Raw genomic sequence first — 19349 nt, forward strand, 5'->3', positions numbered from 1 at the left:
CAGGCTGCCATGTTTTTATTTCCTTTTAAACAATGCCAGTTGCCTGGCAGTCCTGCCGGTCTACTTGGCTACAATAGTGTCTGAATCACACCAGAAACAAGCATGCAGCTAATCTGTCAGATCTGACAATGTCAGAAACCCCTGATCTGCAGCATGCTTGTTCAGGGTCTATGGCTAAAGGTATTAGAGGCAGAGGGTCAGCAGGGCTGCCAGGCAACAGGTATTGCTTAAAAGGAAACAAACATGGCAGCCTCCATATACCTCTCTCTTCAGTTGTCCTTTAAGCCAGCGGAGGTGGCTGGTAAACACTGCCTGAAGCATGTGTATGGAAAACAACAACCCCCGATGCCCAACCTGCAAAAAATCCCCCGGATGGGTCTACTGAACACCAGCGATTACGCACCCCCCTCTGCCAATGCAACTGTTCATGCCGCTTCCCCGCCTGACGCCACACACGAGACGCTCGTTGTCCCTCCGCCCACCCCCAAAAAAGCAGCACAGCGTGTCGTCAGCTACGCAGCTGACATGAGTGTGTGCATCCTGGCCCAGCAGTGTCGCCCAAGGGGATCAGCTCCTGATCTCTGACAGGTGACATCAGTTGGGCTTGCATACGAGCCCTAAGGGCCCAGACACACTAGAAGCACTTTTCTTAGCACTTTGTGATTGATTAGCGCTTTTTAAATATTTCTCCCGTTCACTTTCATTAAAATCGCAGTAAAAATCGCATCGATTCTTCGCATACGCGTTTGCGCAATCGCTGCGATTTTTACCACGAAGGTGAATGGGAGAAATTTTAAAAAGCACTCTTAGGCCTGGAACCCACTGAAATCCGCAAACGCAAAACGCAACCGCTAGCGTTTTGTCTAAGCAGTTTGCAAGCGGATTCATGCGCATTTTCGGTCGCGTTTTGCAACAGTGTATTTTTTTGCTCAGCGGTTGTGTAGTGTTTTGCGTTTTTATCCTGATTGGTCCTGTGAATTATTTTTAATTTTGTTACAGTGTGCTGAACCGCAAAACGCTAGCAAAACCGCTCAGTTTAGGTTTTGCTGAGCGTTTCTGCTAGCGTTTCAATACTTTACATTGAAGCGCTAACGCTCCCAAAATGCTGCAGGTCCTGCGTTTGCGTTTCTGGGAAACGCAAACGCTCCTGTGGAAGTTGCCCCATCCATTAACATCAGCTGAGCGTTTTGGCAAAACGCTAGCGTATCGCAGCGCTGCCAAAATGCTCAAAAAAACGCTCTTGTGGGTTCCAGCCCATAAAGCGCTAATCAATCACAAAGTGTTCAGAAAAGTGCTTATAGTGTGGATCTGGCCTGACACAATGATGTAAGCCTGATATCGAGGTGATATTTGCTGTGGGAAGGACAGTAATCTGTAAAATAAGCAGTACCGAGCTGGGTAAAAACAGTAAAGATGGTGACCAGCAGGAATATACTTTTCTTTTTTCAGATCACATTTATCTTCAGTCTGACAGTGAACACTAAAAGCAACAGGATAAGTAAGCTAAATCATTTCTTATTGGGCGATTTATTTAGATTTATGGAGTTTCATCCCACTTTAAAGAGAAACCGAGGCGGATCCTTGAGGGGCAGATGGGACACAGAAGCATGTTCTCTGCCTCATGACATTCCTCCGTGTCCTCACACCGCCGCTCTCTGCCCCCCTTCCCGCCCACAGCCGCGCCATAGCCCCCCGAGATTACCGACAATATTTGTCGCCATCTCTGGGGGTAAACATATGGGAGAGGGATTCCATGTTCAAATTGCCCACCAGGGGCGTTCCTGCAGCCCCTGGTGGGCTGCCGCTTCTCCGTCTGCAGTCTCTCATTCCAGAGTGGTGACCCAGAGATCACGAAAGTGAAAGTGGGCCAGTGTGGTCCACAGGAGCGGCAGCTTTGGCGGCTACCTGTTCCACGCAGCCACCTGGATCAGGTAGCCTAGTTTTTTTTTTTTTTTAATGAGCCCACTTTGGGCTCTCTTTAAGCAATTAATATAGGTTGTGTAGGAGGCGCCTGTGGTAATCCAGAAAAATAGATAAATGTCAATGTACAAAATATAGTAAGACCCTAGCTCTTCTCAGAAAGGCACATAACTCGACCTGAGGAAGCGGCTCATGTTGTGAAACGCATTGTCTATACAAAGTGCCCATTAAAGTTTTTTTTTTTTAATTCAACTGAAGGACTACTTTTTTTTTTTAAAGAACAAGTGACACCCATGCTAACCTAGAAATAAACACATATACAAGTAGATAAATACTAGGTCTACCTACATAGCAGATGTATTGTACTATCCGCGTAATGATTCCTGTGAATTTTATAAAGGAAAAGCAGAAAATCCTATTCTAGGCAGTGGCCATCTTGCCAAGCTAATGCTGACATCATATCCTCCCTGACTCTTGTTCCCCCCCCCCCCCCCCCTCCCTTCTCTTGCTCATTGTGTATTCATTAGCTGTCCTTCTCCCAGAGTCTTCAGACACTCCCACTGAGGTGTATACTAGGAACTGCAGGAACAGCTAGGCTAGGCAGAGAAATAAATGGAAGAGGAGGATTATAGATAAAAAAGGACCCCCAGCATTCAACTGTTTGGCACGGACTACTAAAGGGCCAGTGCTCCTAAAGTATGCGATAACTCCAAACCATAACAGCAGAAAAGTTGCAAGTTTTAAATACAGGATTGGCATCTTTATCACTTAATACACTCAGACCAGTTGCTGTTGAAATTTGATTTTTATGGTGACAATCCCGCTTTAAAGAGAACCCGAGGTGGGTTTGAAGAATATTATCTGCATACAGAGGCTGGATCTGCCTATACAGCCCAGCCTCTGTTGCTATCCCAAACCCCCATTAGGTCCCCCTGCACTCCTCAATCCCTCATAAATCACAGCCACGCTGCTGACAAAAAGCTTGTCAGAGCTGGCTGTGTTTATCTCTATAGTGTCAGTCTGCTGGTCTCCCCGCCTCCTGCAGAACTCCGGTCCCCGCCTGCATCCCTTCCCTCCCTGCTGATTGGAGGGAAGGGACAGGGGCAGGGACCGGAGCTATGCAGGAGGCGGGGGAGCAGCTGAGACTGACACTACAGATGTAAACACAGCCTCACAGCACGGCTGTGATTTATGAGGGATTGCAGAGTGCAGGGGGACCTTAGTGGGGGTTGGGATAGCAACAGAGGTTGGGCTGTATAGGCAGATCCAGCCTCTGTATGCAGATAACATTCTTTAAACACACCTCGGGTTCTCTTTAAGGAAAGACCGATTCTCTATTACCAGAGTTTTATTACTATTGAATTACTATATTTTATACATTGGCATTTATCTACTTTTCTGGATTACCACTGCTGCCTCCTACACAATCTATATTGCTTCACCCTTCCCTACCAGGGCACCCCGCCTATCTGGAGTGGATTTTCCAAGGTGCGGCGACCAATACCATACTCCCACAAGGCCGAGTGGGGGCAGTACTTCCCCACATGCTGATGTGAGCTCTGGCCTCTAACACAACCCAGCCTGGTCAGTATAATGATCTTTTATATACATCTAATTTGGAACCAACAATAATACACAAGATTGGGCTCCCGGTGTCCCTTTGTCTCCTCTACAAGTACTGACAATTTAACAAATCGCCTAGGAATAAACACATAGGCCTCAATTCTGGTAGGATTTTCAACCAAATGACCTCATGTACGTTAATTTACCTCATGAGGTAGTGACATTTAGCAATTCTGGTAGGTATTTAGTTGTGTTTTACCTCATGCGGTAAATTACGAGATAATTTCTGAGGTAATTTGCATTCATTTTACCAGAAATAGCTATTCTCATGGAAATTAGGGGGCATGTTAGCACATCATTTACCAATCAGTTGAAGACCTGCCTGTACCTGGAGGTAAAGTCAATCTGTAAGCATTTTTAAGTTTTTAGTGGAGTTCCTATTCAGGCTGTGTAATAGCAAAGAATTATAGAAATAAAACTCCAAATATTTACTGGAATTTTTTTGTTATAGGTGATACCTTATAAATATACTTTTCATAGGTTGCTAAAGAATCAAATACACCTTCCCACCATCCCGTCTTCCAAAGACTATCCTAACTTATGGAGGACAATTAAAGACTACTATTATTTATTTACTGCAAGAGGAAAATACTGCATGCGGTATTTTACCTACAAAAAAAAAAAAATATTACCTCGCATAGCCACCAGAATTGAGGCCATAGGCATTAATAAGAAACACAGTAAAGTTCTTACCTGCTGGACAGCTGCCAAGCTGTGTAACTGGGCATTGCTGAGCTGCTGCTGCAACATCAGCTGGTGGAAATACTGAGCGGCATTGGGCTGCCTGTGTAAAGCCTGAAGAGCCTGCGGAGACAGATATAAAGCACGTGACATGCAGTCCTTGAACTGAGCGTTACATGAATACACACACTGGACAGTACAGGCTGCTGCAATGTCATCTAGTTAATTTGTAATGAAAGTATTGGCTCTGGTCAGAAGTGGATGACAAATTCGCCTGTTAAGAACTGACAACTCAAAAACACTTCTGAAAATCAATTGTGGAAAATCACTTAAAAAGAGAACCTGTAACAAAAAAAAAAAAAAGGATGCCTCAGGGTCCCAATGAGGCTTCCCCTCCCCTGTAGCTGCAGGCAGTCCAGCGCTGGCTCCCCCAAAGAGTCCCGGAATTCTCCCTCAACAAGCCTGACAAGCTCCGATTTATTTACCTTCCCTGTTTCCAGCAGGTAGCGCTGTTGCGGCTCTCAGCATGGAGATCTCCGTCGGGTCCGCTCTACTAGGCAGGAGCGGGAGACTTGTGCCTGGGCAGTAGAGCGGCCCGATAGCGATCGGCTATTTCCGCCTATCTCCGAGTGGAGAGCCGATACTGCGCCTGCTCTGGAGCCGGGAAAGTAAATATTTACATCGCTGCCGCTCCGGGAGGATTTTCGCCGCCGCCATGGGACTGAGGAGGACGGGGGAAGCCTCAATAGAATCCGGAGGCTTCCCCCACCCGAGGCGAGTGCCGCCCAGGGGAGGTTTTTAGAGTTACAGGTTTTCTTTAAAAACTAGACCTATAGAATGTGCTTGACACTAAGTCCCTGCTTACATTAAAGGACAACTGTCGTGAGAAGACTATGGCGGCTGCCACATTTATTTCCTTTTAAGCAATACCGGTTGCCTGGCAGCCCTGCTGGTCTATTCAGTTCCGGTAGTGTTTGGAAAACACCAGAAACAAGCATGCAGCTAATCTTATCAGATCTGACAATGTCAGAAATAAGGGGTTATTTACCCATAAGTCCTTGGTATGTCGTGCGCTCCAAATAGCTTGCATGCGTCCTACTATGCGAACTTCCTCCTTCAAGCCGATAGGAGGAAGTGCACGGTGGTGAGGCTTGCAACGTGTCTAATAGGACGTGTGCAAGCTAATAGAAGCTCACAACATACCAAGGACTTATGGGCAGGGCTGTGGAGTCGGTACAAAAATCCACTGACTCCGACTACTCAGTTTAGGATTCCACCGACTCCTCTAATTTGCATATTACAATCTTGTTGATTGAAAGTATGTAACATGAAATTCGTCTCTTAACTGCCAACGCTTAGGAATTTTAAAAGACAACTGAAGTAAGAAGGATATGTAGACTACTATATTTATTCCCTTTAGTCATAGACTAAAACTAGTCCTTGGTAAGAGTACTTGAAAAAGGTACAGACCGGAACAAAGAGCATCTATCAGGCCCTAGGCAATGTAACTGTGGGTACATGTAAGAATGATGTGCAGGTACTCTGCAGGGGAATGAGGAGATTCTTCCTCTATTACACATTCTTCATGCACAATCTGAACATGGATCAGGCCCTAGGCAATGTAACTGTGGGTACATGTAAGAGTGATGTGCAGGGGAATGAGGAGATTCTTCCTCTATTACACATTCTTCATGCACAATCTGAACCAGGTTTATAGGTGATAGACAACACCTCTGTGTTCCATGTGCACAGCATTCTCAGTGGATTCCCTTCAGCTCTGTGGGAAGTACATATGTATAGTACTACTGTGTAACAAAGTAAACCTGAGACAGATGGAATTAAAGTTTTATACATACCTGGGGCTTGCTATTACTGTATATATAAATTATTTATGATGACTATTATCTGAGAAATAGAACATTTTATTAAATTTTCTATTTTAGTTATAGTGTAAATTCATTAGGAGTCGGTGCATTTTTCCAAAACTCCGACTCCAGGCACCCAAAATTGCTCCGACTCCACAGCCCTGCTTATGGGTAAATAACCCCTTATTTCCCCACCGGTAATAAAGGCTCATTTAAATCACGAATTTGAGTGCTTAGACACTCGTAATTACTCGTGAGCCCATGCCCGATCGTGTGTACCTAGCATTAGCCACATGCTTGTTTCAGGTGGGTGACTCAGACAATACTCCAGCCAAAGAGATCAGCAGGACTGCCAGGCAATTGGTATTGTTTAAAAGGAAATAAATATAGCAGCCTCCATACCCCCCCCCCCCCCCCCCCCTCAGTTCAGGTGTGCTGAAAGTGTTTTTATACCACATTGCTTCTGCACAATGCTGAGTGGCTGTGTGGCATTAGTCAGTTCAGCGATACCCTCAGTAATGTACAAACACAGGTAACTGCAAGGAAACTATGCAGTGTAAACACATACCTGCACCGCCTGGCGTTCATAGAGAGACATCTGGGAGATCTGGGGGCGGGAGCTGGCGCTAGAGGCAGTGTTCCCATTGGTGGAAGTGGAATTCTGTTCACTTTCCGTCTCCATATTGCTGCCCAGAACTGGAAAGCAGAAAACACAGTAATGGTAAATACTAAACAGGACACATTTTTTTCATAAAAGAAAATTTCAATTGAGAGGTGTGACTGGCATAACAGTCTGTGGAACCTAAACACCTGATTTGTCATCGTGTGCTTTAAGAGGAACCAAGGACTGAACTTCATCCCAATCAGTAGCCGATACTCCCTTTCCCATGAGAAATTTATTCCTTTTCTCAAATAGAGAATCAGGGGGGTCTGTATGGCTGATATTGCGGTGAGACCCCTCCCACAGTGTGATGTCAGAGCCATGGCTGGTGGGAAATAGATGATGACCTGCAGGCTCACGGTGGATATCAATAATTTCTTGATCTATCTTCTATTTTTCAACTTCTCACTTTGCAACGTATTAATTTGATATATTGAACTCATCTCCAAGCATAGCTCATTTCTAAATACAGTATAATCTTGTTATAATAAACTCAGGTATAGAGCACTACCTTTCCAGGTCCCGGCCAATCTCCACTATAAGTCTATGGGAACAATGCCTGGTATAGTAAACTCTGATATAATAAAACTTCTGCTATGGTAAGCATGTTTTTGGGCCCTACGCGAAGCTGACTCTGGATATAGTAAACAGTGCGAGGTGCATGCGTCATGTCAGTGGGCGGTGCATGAGTCATATGTCAGTGGGCGGTGCATGAGTCATATGTCAGTGGGCGGTGCATGAGTCATATGTCAGTGGGCGGTGCATGCATCATATGTCAGTGGGCGGTGCATGCATCATATGTCAGTGGGCGGTGCATGCGTCATATGTCAGTGGGCGGTGCATGCGTCATATGTCAGTGGGCGGTGCATGCGCCATATGTCAGTGGGCGGTGCATGCGCCATATGTCAGTGGGCGGTGCATGCGCCATATGTCAGTGGGCGGTGCATGCGCCATATGTCAGTGGGCGGTGCATGCGCCATATGTCAGTGGGCGGTGCATGCGCCATATGTCAGTGGGCGGTGCATGCGCCATATGTCAGTGGGCGGTGCATGCGCCATATGTCAGTGGGCGGTGCATGCGCCATATGTCAGTGGGCGGTGCATGCGCCATATGTCAGTGTGAAACCCATGGTCGGCTGCTCTCTTCAGGCTGGTTGCAAGTGAGCTGATGCCTGTAAGACATGAAAAATGGCACCGGAGCTGGATATACTGTACTGTACAAATAAGCAGCCTGGGGAAAATGAGGAATAACGTGAATGTAAACAAAATGATGCAGTGTTACCACTTCCACCTTGCAATCACTGATTAAAGTATCGTCACAGTCCTCTCTCAGGATTGTACAAACACCCGGGTATCGCTTCCCTTATTAGTAATGATGCTCCTGGTAGCGTGTGGACCGCAGTACAGGCTAATGTCACTTATTAGATATTGAAATAAATGTCACAGTAAATCTTCTGTATGGTTGGGTGTAACTACTGTGGGGGTGTAAAAAAATGAAAACTTTCACGGTAGTGGTCCTTTAACGTGTTTTAACTGAACTAACGCACACCAACTGATTAAGTGTAAATGGGCCCTTGACCATTACACTATCCAGCCACTTCCAGATTAACTATGCATAAATAGCATTGTTCGCTGTGCTCTCAGAATTATTAGCTGTAAAAAAGTTACCACTTGGACACACCACCAACTAAGGGCACTTTCAGGCTTCCTGTCCTCCCAACACAAACGTATACAGAGTACACACAGGGGGAGGGGCTCCATGTCCTCTCAGCACACACACATATACAGTATGCAGAGTACACAGGGGGAGGGGCTCCCTCTCCTCTCAGCCCACACACACATATACAGTATGCAAACACAGAGTACACACAGGGAGGGGCTCCCTCTCCTCTCAGCACACACACATATACAGTATACAGTGTGCACACAGGGGGAGGGGTTCCCTCTCCTCTCAGCACACACATATACAGTATACAGCATGCACACAGGGGGAGGGGTTCCCTCTCCTCTCAGCACACACACACACATACAGTGGCTTGCAAAAGTATTTGGCCCCCTTGAAGTTTTCCACATTTTGTCACATTACTGCCACAAACATTAATCAATTTTATTGGAATTCCACGTGAAAGACCAACACAAAGTGGTGTACACGTGAGAAGTGGATCGAAAATCATACATTATTCCAAACATTTTTACAAATAAATAACTGCAAAGTGGGGTGTGCATAATTATTCAGCCCCGAGTCAATACTTTGTAGAACCACCTTTTGCTGCAATTACAGCTGCCAGTCTTTTAGGGTATGTCTCTACCAGCTTTGCACATCTAGAGACTGAAATCATTGCCCATTCTTCTTTGCAAAACAGCTCCAGCTCAGTCCGATTAGATGGACAGCGTTTGTGAACAGCAGTTTTCAGATCTTGCCACAGATTCTCGATTGGATTTAGATCTGGACTTTGACTGGGTCATTCTAACACATGAATAGGTTTTGTTTTAAACCATTCCATTGTTGCCCCGGCTTTATGTTTAGGGTCATTGTCCTGCTGGAAGGTGAACCTCCGCCCCAGTCTCAAGTCTTTTGCAGACTCCAAGAGGTTTTCTTCCAAGACTGCCCTGTATTTGGCTCCATACATCTTCCCATCAACTCTGACCAGCTTCCCTGTCCCTGCTGAAGAGAAGCACCCCCCGAGCATGATGCTGCCACCACCATATTTAACAGTGGGGATAGTGTGTTCAGAGTGATGTGCAGTGTTAGTTTACCGCCACACATAGCGTTTTGCATTTTGGCCTAAACGTTCCATTTTGGTCTCATCCAACCAGAGCACCTTCTTCCACGTTTGCTGTGTCCCCCCACATGGCTTGTGGCAAACGGGACTTCTTATGCTTTTCTGTTAACAATGGCTTTCTGCTTGACACTCTTCCATAAAGGCCAACTTTGTGCAGTGCACAACTAATAGTTGTCCTATGGACAGATTCCCCCACCTGAGCTGTAGATCTCTGCAGCTCGTCCAGAGTCACCATGGACCTCTTGATTGCATTTCTGATCAGCGCTCTCCTTATTCGGCCTGTAAATTTAGGTGGATGGCCTTGTCTTGGTAGGTTTACAGTTGTGCCATACTCCTTCCATTTTTGAATGATCGCTTTAACAGTGCTCCGTGGGATGTTCAAGGCTTTGGTAATCTTTTTGTAGCCTAAGCCTGCTTTAAATTTCTCAATAACTTTATACCTGACCTATCTGGTGTGTTCTTTGGACTTCATGGTGTTGTTGCTCCCAATATTCTCTTAGACATAAGTATTTGTACTGACTGATACAGTATACAGAGTACACACAGGGGGAGGGGCTCCCTCTCCTCAGCACACACATATATACAGTATACAGAGTACACACAGCTGGAAGGACTCCCTCTCCTCAGCACACACACCTATACAGTATGCAGAGTGCACACAGGGGGAGGGGCTTCCTCTCCTCAGCACACACACATATACAGTATGTAGAGTACACACAGGAGGAGGGGGGGGGGCCCTCTCCTCAGCACGCACACACACACGTATACAGTATGCAGAGTACACACAGGGGGAGGGGCTTCCTCTCCTCTCAGCACACACACATATACAGTATGTAGAGTACACACAGAGGGAGGGGCCCTCTCCTCAGCACACACACATGTATACAGTATGTAGAGTACACACAGGGGAGGAGGCCCCTCATCTCAGCACACACACATATACAGTATGCAGAGTACACACAGGGGGAGGGGCTTCCTCAGCACACAAACACACATACAGTGTGCATGCACGAAGTACACACAGGGGGAGGGGCTCCCTTTCCCCTCAGCACACACACATGTATACAGTATGTAGAGTACACACAGGGAGAGGGTTCCCTGTCCTCTCAGCATACACACATATACAGTATGCAGACTAAACACAGGGGAGGGGCTTCCTCCTCAGCACACAAACACACATACAGTGTGCATACACGGAGTACACACAGGGGGAGGGGCTCCCTCTCCTCTCAGCACACACACATATACAGTATATGGGAGTACACACAGGAGGAGGGGCTCATCCTCCTCTCAGCACACACACATATACAGTATGCAGACTAAACACAGGGGAGGGGCTTCCTCCTCAGCACACAAACACACATACAGTGTGCATACACGGAGTACACACAGGGGGAGGGGCTCCCTCTCCTCTCAGCACACACACATATACAGTATGCAGAGTACACACAGGGGGAGGGGCTCCCTCTCCTCAGCACACACACATGCCGTTTCTGCATTCATGTCCTCCCGCTTCCTCAAACTCAACATGACTAAAACGGAAATTGTGATTTTTTCCACCATCGCTATCTACACCCCCACCAATTGCAACCATAACTGTAGATAACACCCCAATAACCTCAACCACTAAGGCCCGCTGCTTGGGGGTTATACTTGACTCAGAGCTCTCCTTTAAACCTCACATTGCCTCATTAACCACCACCTGCTATTTCCAGCTCAAAAATATATTCCGTATCCGTCCCTTCCTCACACAAGAGGCCACCAAAATGCTTGTTCATGCCTTAATCATCTCCCGCCTAGACTACTGCAACACCCTGCTCTGTGGTCTAGCAAAAAACAGGCTAGCACCTCTCCAATCACTTCTAAATTCAGCGGCCCGCCTCATTCACCTTGCCACACGCTCTTCTGATGCAGCCCCACTGTGCCACTCTCTCCACTGGTTACCCATTACCCAGAGGATCCAGTTCAAACTCCTGACTCCAACATACAAAGCCCTCCATGAGTTGTCTCCTCCATACATCTCCTCACTAATCTCAAGATATTGTCCCTCCCGCAACCTTCGCTCCTCCCAAGAAATTCTCCTGGCCTCTAAGCTGATCACCTCCTCTCATGCTCGCATCCAGGACTTTAAGGGCCCTTTTCCACTATGAAATGTGATCGCGATCGCGATTCCAATCGCGTTTAAATTTCCACCATGCGATTGCGATTGAGCTACTATACTCATTATAGTCCAGCTCAATCGCATACAAAACGCAGCAGGACGACGATTGCGCTTTGACCAAAATCGCATCGCAATCGGATCGCACTAATGGAAATTGCTGCTGCAGTTTCCATTAGTTTAATGTACCTTGCGATTTGCGATCAGAAGCAAATCGCAGGCTAGTGGAAAAAGGCCCTAAACGAGCATCATCCCTTATCTGGCACTCTCTTCCACAGCCTGTACGTCATGCTCCAAACCTGGGCATCTTCAAACGCACTCTTAAAGCAGTAGGATTAGCCATACGATGCCAGGGAAAAAACATAAGTAGATAAATACTTGATCTACTTACATAACACATGTATTATACTGTCCACGTTTTGATTTCAGTTAATGTTATATAGTAAATTACGAGAATTCTGTTCCTGGTGGGGGCCATGTCTTTTGCCCACAGTTAAGGCTAACTCGTGATGTCATTTCTGCCCTTTACTTTTTTTCTTGTCTCCTCCAATCGCTGAGTCGCCTCAGCCTTGCTTGTAAACACAAGTGAGTAGAGGATTAGGTTTCAGATAAACAGCTGGCAGGGAAATAAAGGGAAGAGAAGGGATAGATTATAGATAAAAAGAACCCCCAGCATGCAATTCTTTGGCACGACTACTAAAGGGCCAGTGCTCCTTAAGTATGTGATCACTCCAAATCACAACAGCATTTGAAAGTTTTGAATGCAGGCTTAGCATCTTTATCACTTAATACACTCAGACCAGTTGCTGTTGAAATTTGATTTTTATGGTGACGATACCGCTTTAAAACACACCTTTTCAGACAAGCTTATCAGAATCAGAATCAGAATCAATTTATTTTCGCCAAGTAAGTTTGCACCTACAAGGAATTTGTCTTGGCAGTTGCTTAACAAACACAAACAAAAACAATACAAGGACAGACAGTGTGAATATTACAAGTTAAGGACATTATAAGTATAGTGGCAGTAAGCAATGTGAGAATTGTTCATGTTTAGTTCTGTGCTGATTACTTTCAGTCCTAGCAGCTCTAACGTGGTTCAGCATTAAGTATGGCTACCGCTTGAGGAAAAAAACTGTTCCTGTGTCTAGAGGTTTTGGTAGCGATTGACCGGAATCTTACTCCTGAAGGCATGCGCTGGAAGATGGAGTGAGCTGGGTGAGAGGGGTCAGAGGCAATTTTGGCTGCTCTCTTTCTGCACCTGCTAGTGTAAAGATCCTGCAGGGAAGGTAAGCTACAGCCAATTATCCTTTCCGCTGATCGGATGATGCGCTGCAGCCTCCCTTTTTCTAATGCTGAGCATATAACATTCTATAACATTCTATAGCCCTTATCTGTCACACTGTAATCAGAGGCAAAGAGTCACTGCCTCATCCATCCACCACCCCCTAACCTAGTGTATCCCCCACTACCCATTAGAGTGTAAGCTCGCAAGGGCAGGGTCATCCTCCTAATGTTTACTACTTTGTAACAATATTTGTGCTGCTTGGAACTCTGCTGTACATTTGTTAGTTGTATCTATGTTCCCATTTTCGTCTTATTGTGCTTTGTAAAGCGTTGCGGAATATGTTGTCGCTATATAAATAAAAAATAATAATAATGCATACAGTATGCAGAGTGCACACAGGGGGAGGGGCGCCCTCTCCTCTCAGCACACACACATATACAGTATGCAGAGTACACACAGGTGAGGGTCTCCCTCTCCTCTCAGCACACACACACACAGTATGCAGAGTGCACACAGGGGAACGGCTCCCTGTCCTCTCAGCACATACACACATATACAGTATACAGAGTGCACACAGGGGGAGGGGCTCCCTGTCTTCTCAGCACACACACATATACAGTATGCAGAGTACACACAGGGGGAGGGGCTCCCTCTCCTCTCAGCACACACATACAGTATGTAGAGTACACACAGGGGAGGGGCTCCCTGTCTTCTCAGCACACACACATATACAGTATGCAGAGTACACACAGGGGAGGGGCTCCCTGTCTTCTCAGCACACACACATATACAGTATGCAGAGTACACACAGGGGAGGGGCTCCCTCTCCTCAACATACACATGTATACAGTATGTAGAGTACACACAGGGGGAGGGGCTCCCTGTCCTCTCAGCACACACATACAGTATGCAGAGTACACACAGGGGAGGGGCTCCCTGTCCTCTCAGCACACACACATACAGTATGCAGAGTACACACAGGGGAGGGGCTCCCTCCACTCAGCACACACACATATATACAGTATGCAGAGTAAACACAGGGGGAGGGGCTCCCTCTCTCAGCACACACACACATACAGTATGTAGAGTACACACAGGGGAGGGGCCCCCTCTCCTTAGCACACACACATATATACAGTACGTAGAGTACACATGGGGGAGGGGCTCCTCTCAGCACACACACATACAGTATGCAGAGTACACACAGGGGAGGGGCTCCCTCTCCTCTCAGCACATATACAGTATGCAGAGTACACACAGGGGAGGGGCTCCCTCTCCTCTCAGCACATATACAGTATGCATACACTGAGTACACACAGGGGGAGGGGCTCCCTCTCCCCTCAGCGCACACACATACAGTATGCAGAGTACACACAGGGGGAGGGGCTCTCTCTCCTCTCAGCACACACACATACAGTATGCAGAGTACACACAGGGGAGGGGCTCCCTCTCCTCTCAGCCCATATACAGTATGCAGAGTACACACAGGGGAGGGGCTCCCTCTCCACTCAGCACACATACAGTATGCAGAGTACACACAGGGGAGGGGCTGCCTCTCCTCTCAGCACATATACAGTATGCAGAGTACACACAGGGGAGGGGCTCCCTCTCCTCTCAGCACATATACAGTATGCATACACAGAGTGCACACAGGGGGAGGGGCGCCCTCTCCCCTCAGCACATATACAGTATGCAGAGTACACACAGGGGAGGGGCTCCCTCTCCTCTCAGCACACACACATACAGTATGCAGAGTACACACAGGGGAGGGGCTCCCTCTCCTCTCAGCACATATACAGTATGCATACACAGAGTACACACAGGGGGAGGGGCTCCCTCTCCTCTCAGCACATATACAGTATGCAGAGTGCACACAGGGGGAGGGGCTCCCTCTACTCTCAGCACACACACATGTATACAGTATGCAGAGTGCGCACAGGGGAGGGGCTCCCTCTCCTCAGCACACACACATGTATACAGTATGCAGAGTGCACACAGGGGAGGGGCTCCCTCTCCTCTCAGCACACACACATGTATACAGTATGCAGAGTGCACACAGGGGAGGGGCTCCCTCTCCTCTCAGCGCACACACACATGTATACAGTATGCAGAGTGTACACAGGGGAGGGGCTCCCTCTCCTCTCAGCACACACACACACATGTATACAGAGTGCACACAGGGGAAGGGGCTCCCTCTCCTCTCAGCACACATACAGTATGCAGAGTACACACAGGGGAGGGGCTCCCTCTCCTCTCAGCACATATACAGTATGCAGAGTGCACACAGGGGGAGGGGCTCCCTCTCCTCTCAGCACATATACAGTATGCAGAGTGCACACAGGGGAGGGGCTCCCTCTCCTCAGCACACACACATGTATACAGTATGCAGAGTGCACACAGGGGGAGGGGCTCCCTCTCCTCTCAGCACACACACATGTATACAGTATAAAGAGTGCACACAGGGGGAGGGGCTCCCTCTACTCTCAGCACATATACAGTATGCAGAGTGCACACAGGGGGAGGGGCTCCCTCTACTCTCAGCACACACACATGTATACAGTATGCAGAGTGCACACAGGGGAGGGGCTCCCTCTCCTCTCAGCACACACACATGTATACAGTATGCAGAGTGCACACAGGGGAGGGGCTCCCTCTCCTCTCAGCACACACACATGTATACAGTATACAGTGTGCACACAGGGGGAGGGGTTCCCTCTCCTCTCAGCACACACACATGTATACAGTATACAGAGTGCACACAGGGGGAGGTGCTCCCTCTACTCTCAGCACACATACAGTATGCATACACAGAGTACACACAGGGGGAGGGGCTCCCTCTCCTCTCAGCACACATACAGTATGCAGAGTACACACAGGGGGAGGTGCTCCCTCTCCTCTCAGCACACATACAGTATGCAGAGTACACACAGGGGAGGGGCTCCCTCTCCTCTCAGCACATATACAGTATGCATACACAGAGTGCACACAGGGGGAGGGGCTCCCTCTCCTCTCAGCACACACACATGTATACAGTATACAGAGTGCACACAGGGGGAGGGGCTCCCTCTCCTCTCAGCACACATACAGTATACAGAGTACACACAGGGGGAGGTGCTCCCTCTCCTCTCAGCACACATACAGTATGCAGAGTACACACGGGGGAGGGGCTCCCTCTCCTCTCAGCACATATACAGTATGCATACACAGAGTGCACACAGGGGGAGGGGCTCCCTCTCCTCTCAGCACACACACATGTACAGCACACACACATGTATACAGTATACAGAGTGCACACAGGGGGAGGGGCTCCCTCTCCTCTCAGCACACACACATGTATACAGTATACAGAGTGCACACAGGGGGAGGGGCTCCCTCTCCTCTCAGCACATATACAGTATGCATACACAGAGTACACACAGGGGAGGGGCTCCCTCTCCTCTCAGCACACATACAGTATGCATACACAGAGTACACACAGGGGGAGGGGCTCCCTCTCCTCTCAGCACACATACAGTATGCATACACAGAGTACACACAGGGGGAGGGGCTCCCTCTCCTCTCAGCACACACACATGTATACAGTATACAGAGTGCACACAGGGGGAGGGGCTCCCTCTCCTCTCAGCACATATACAGTATGCATACACAGAGTACACACAGGGGAGGGGCTCCCTCTCCTCTCAGCACACATACAGTATGCATACACAGAGTACACACAGGGGGAGGGGCTCCCTCTCCTCTCAGCACACATACAGTATGCATACACAGACTACACACAGGGGGAGGGGCTCCCTGCTCTCACACACATACCGCACAGCCCCGCCTCCCCCTCCCGTTCTGGCCCGGCCAGCCCCTCGCTGCAGCTCTCACCTCCTGACCTTTCCCCTCTCCGGTCCCGCGCTGACCTCTGACCTCCCCCCGCCGCTCACTGCGAGCCCTGCGTCTCCTCTGTCTGGCTCTTTCTCTCAGCCCCTGACGTCATTTCCCCTTCAGACGGGCCGACTTCCTGAGCACGTGACCTGGCCCGTCGTCTCTCAGTGAGAGCTGTTGTTAGGGGAAAGCAGGGGGAGGGGCCAGCCGCACAGCTGTGTGTGTGATATGCCCATACAGTACAGTGTAAGCGGGGGGCGGGGCCAGCGGGCACAGCTGTACGTGTGGTATGCCTGTACGGAGGGGGGCGTGGCAAGTCTTATGCCTGTTTAGTGTTAGCAGGGGCGGGGCCAGTGGCAGCAGCAGCTGTGTGTGTTATGTCTGCACAGTACAGTGTAATTATTAGATGGGGGAAGGAGAGTGCAGGACAAGAGGGGACTGCCTGCTGGCCCTTAATCACCTCTGGTCCCACCAGCAGGACATCACTGCTCACCATATGGCCAGGCTGATAGCCACCAGCCTCATAGCTGTATAGGGGCTGGAACCCACTAGAGCGATTTTTTGAGCGCTTAGGGAGCAATTCAAACCTCTAGCGATTTCCCTAAACGCTTAGCTAATGGGCCAAATTCCACTGGAGCGATTGCAATTAGCAAAATCGCAAATGCAGAACATGCAGCATTTTTGAGCGTTAGCGTTTCTGCAATGTAAAGCATATAAACTCTGGCATAATCGCTCTTGAATCGCTATACAGAACTATTTTGCTAGCATTTTTAAATTACTGCACACTGTAAAAAAAATAAAAATTAATTCAAACGACCAATCTGAATTAAAAACGCAAATCGCTACACAATCATGGGCAAAATGCTTGCACGTTTTAAAATCGCTGCCAAAATCGCCAGAAAACGCTCATGAAATCGCTTACAAAACGCTAGCGATTGCGATTAGCGGTAGCGATTTGTAGTGGGTTCCAGTCCTCAATCCACAATGACATTCTGATCAGATTTGTCTACTCTGCCTAACCCTAATTGGAGGGGGGTGTCTGCATTGGCTGGACACAGCTACTTTAACCTCTTGACGACCAGCTAACGCCGATTGGCGTAAACTGGTCGTCTGCGGGTTACCATGGGAGGGTGTCTCCGTGAACAGCCGGAGAGCCGCCGATCGCAGCTCTCCGGCAAAATGTAAACAGGCGGGGAAGAAATCCCCGCTGTTTACATCATACGGCGCTGCTGCGCAGCAGCGCCGTCAGGCAGATCGGCAATCCCCGGCCTCTGATTGGCCGGGGATCGCCGGCATATGATAGGCTGAAGCCTATCCTTCAATGCGCAGGACGGAACTCCGTCCTGCGCATTACGGAGAGAGGGAGGGAGGGAGGTAAGGAGCGGGAGGGCAGAAATGGCTGCGGAGGGGGGCTTTGAGAAGCCCCCCCCCCCGCAAAACGCAGATGGCCGGCGGCGATCAGACCCCCCCCAGCAGGACATCCCCCTAGTGGGGAAAAAAGGGGGGTAGTCTGATCGCCCTGCTGGACTCCTGATCGGTGCTGCGGGCTGTAGAGCCCACGCAGCACCGATCAGTGTAAACTCCACTGGTCGGCAAGTGGTTAGGCTCCTGTTTTTAAATGCAAAGGTTGTGTAATATGTAAGCATTTAAGGATTCCCGAAGTGACACGTGACATAATGTGATAGACATGTGTATGTACAGTGCCTAGCACACAAATAACTATGCTGTGTTCTTTTTTTTCTTTCTCTGACTGAAAGTTAAACTTCAGGTATGTAAGTGGCTGACTCAGTCCTGACTCAGACAGGAAGTGACTACAGTGTGACCCTCACTGATAAGAAATTCCAACTATAAAACACTTTCCTAGCAGAAAATGGCTTCTGAGAGCAAGAAAGAGATAAAAAGGGGAATTTCTTATCAGTGAGGGTCTCACTGTAGTCACTTCCTGTCTGAGTCAGTAATGAGTCAGCCACTTACATACCTGATAATTAACTCTTTCAGGCAGAGAAAGAAAAAGAGGAACACAGCATAGTTATTTGTGTGCTAGGCACTGTACATATACACATGTCTATCTCATCATGTCACATGTCACTTCGGGTATCCTTTGCAATGAACAAGGCTCTCTGCATTGAACACTCACCATTTTTGCATAATGATTCATTTTTTTAGTGCTGGGCTTGTAAAACTGCTTTCCTGTGCTTTGTCAGGTGCTGCTTGGTTAGACTGAACAAAAGTGTCCCTGAGATGAATGGAGAAAAGTAATTTGCCTTCCTGGGGCTTCCGCTATCTACCTGTTGTCCGCCTGCTTCCTCGATGTTCTCCCCTTCATTTTGGCACTTTCAGCCTCGTAAATTCTGACTCGGCTGACTCGAGGACTACTGGGCATTCACGGTGCCAGCGGCAATCACCATTTTCTTCCTTGAAGTTATTCCAGTCCCGTATGTTGTGCCGCTTTGGTGTGCGCTGGGTTGCAGGCCACTGCGAATGTGCAGCCTCAGCCGTGTGCA

The 19349-nt window shown here is 48.2% G+C and overlaps 1 protein-coding gene across 3 annotated transcripts in view; it reads right to left on the minus strand.

Annotated features, from left to right (window-relative positions):
* Positions 1-17042, minus strand: part of PHC1 (polyhomeotic homolog 1) — a 46574-nt gene extending 29532 nt beyond the window's left edge. For 2 of the 3 annotated variants that reach the window (XM_068255260.1, XM_068255258.1), the window contains exons 1-3: positions 16846-17041; positions 6658-6785; positions 4237-4347 (exon numbers count right to left, since the gene is read on the minus strand). In XM_068255260.1, the coding sequence (XP_068111361.1) occupies positions 4237-4347; positions 6658-6771 (225 nt within the window). In that variant the 5' untranslated portion in view covers positions 6772-6785; positions 16846-17041. Of the gene's footprint in view, positions 1-4236; positions 4348-6657; positions 6786-16845 lie in introns of all 3 variants that reach the window. The other variant, XM_068255259.1, reaches the window with a different exon arrangement.
* Between the last annotated feature and the right edge of the window lie 2307 nt (positions 17043-19349).

This window comes from Hyperolius riggenbachi, chromosome 10 (genome assembly GCF_040937935.1).
Source record: "Hyperolius riggenbachi isolate aHypRig1 chromosome 10, aHypRig1.pri, whole genome shotgun sequence".
NCBI classification, from domain to species: Eukaryota; Metazoa; Chordata; class Amphibia; order Anura; family Hyperoliidae; genus Hyperolius; species Hyperolius riggenbachi.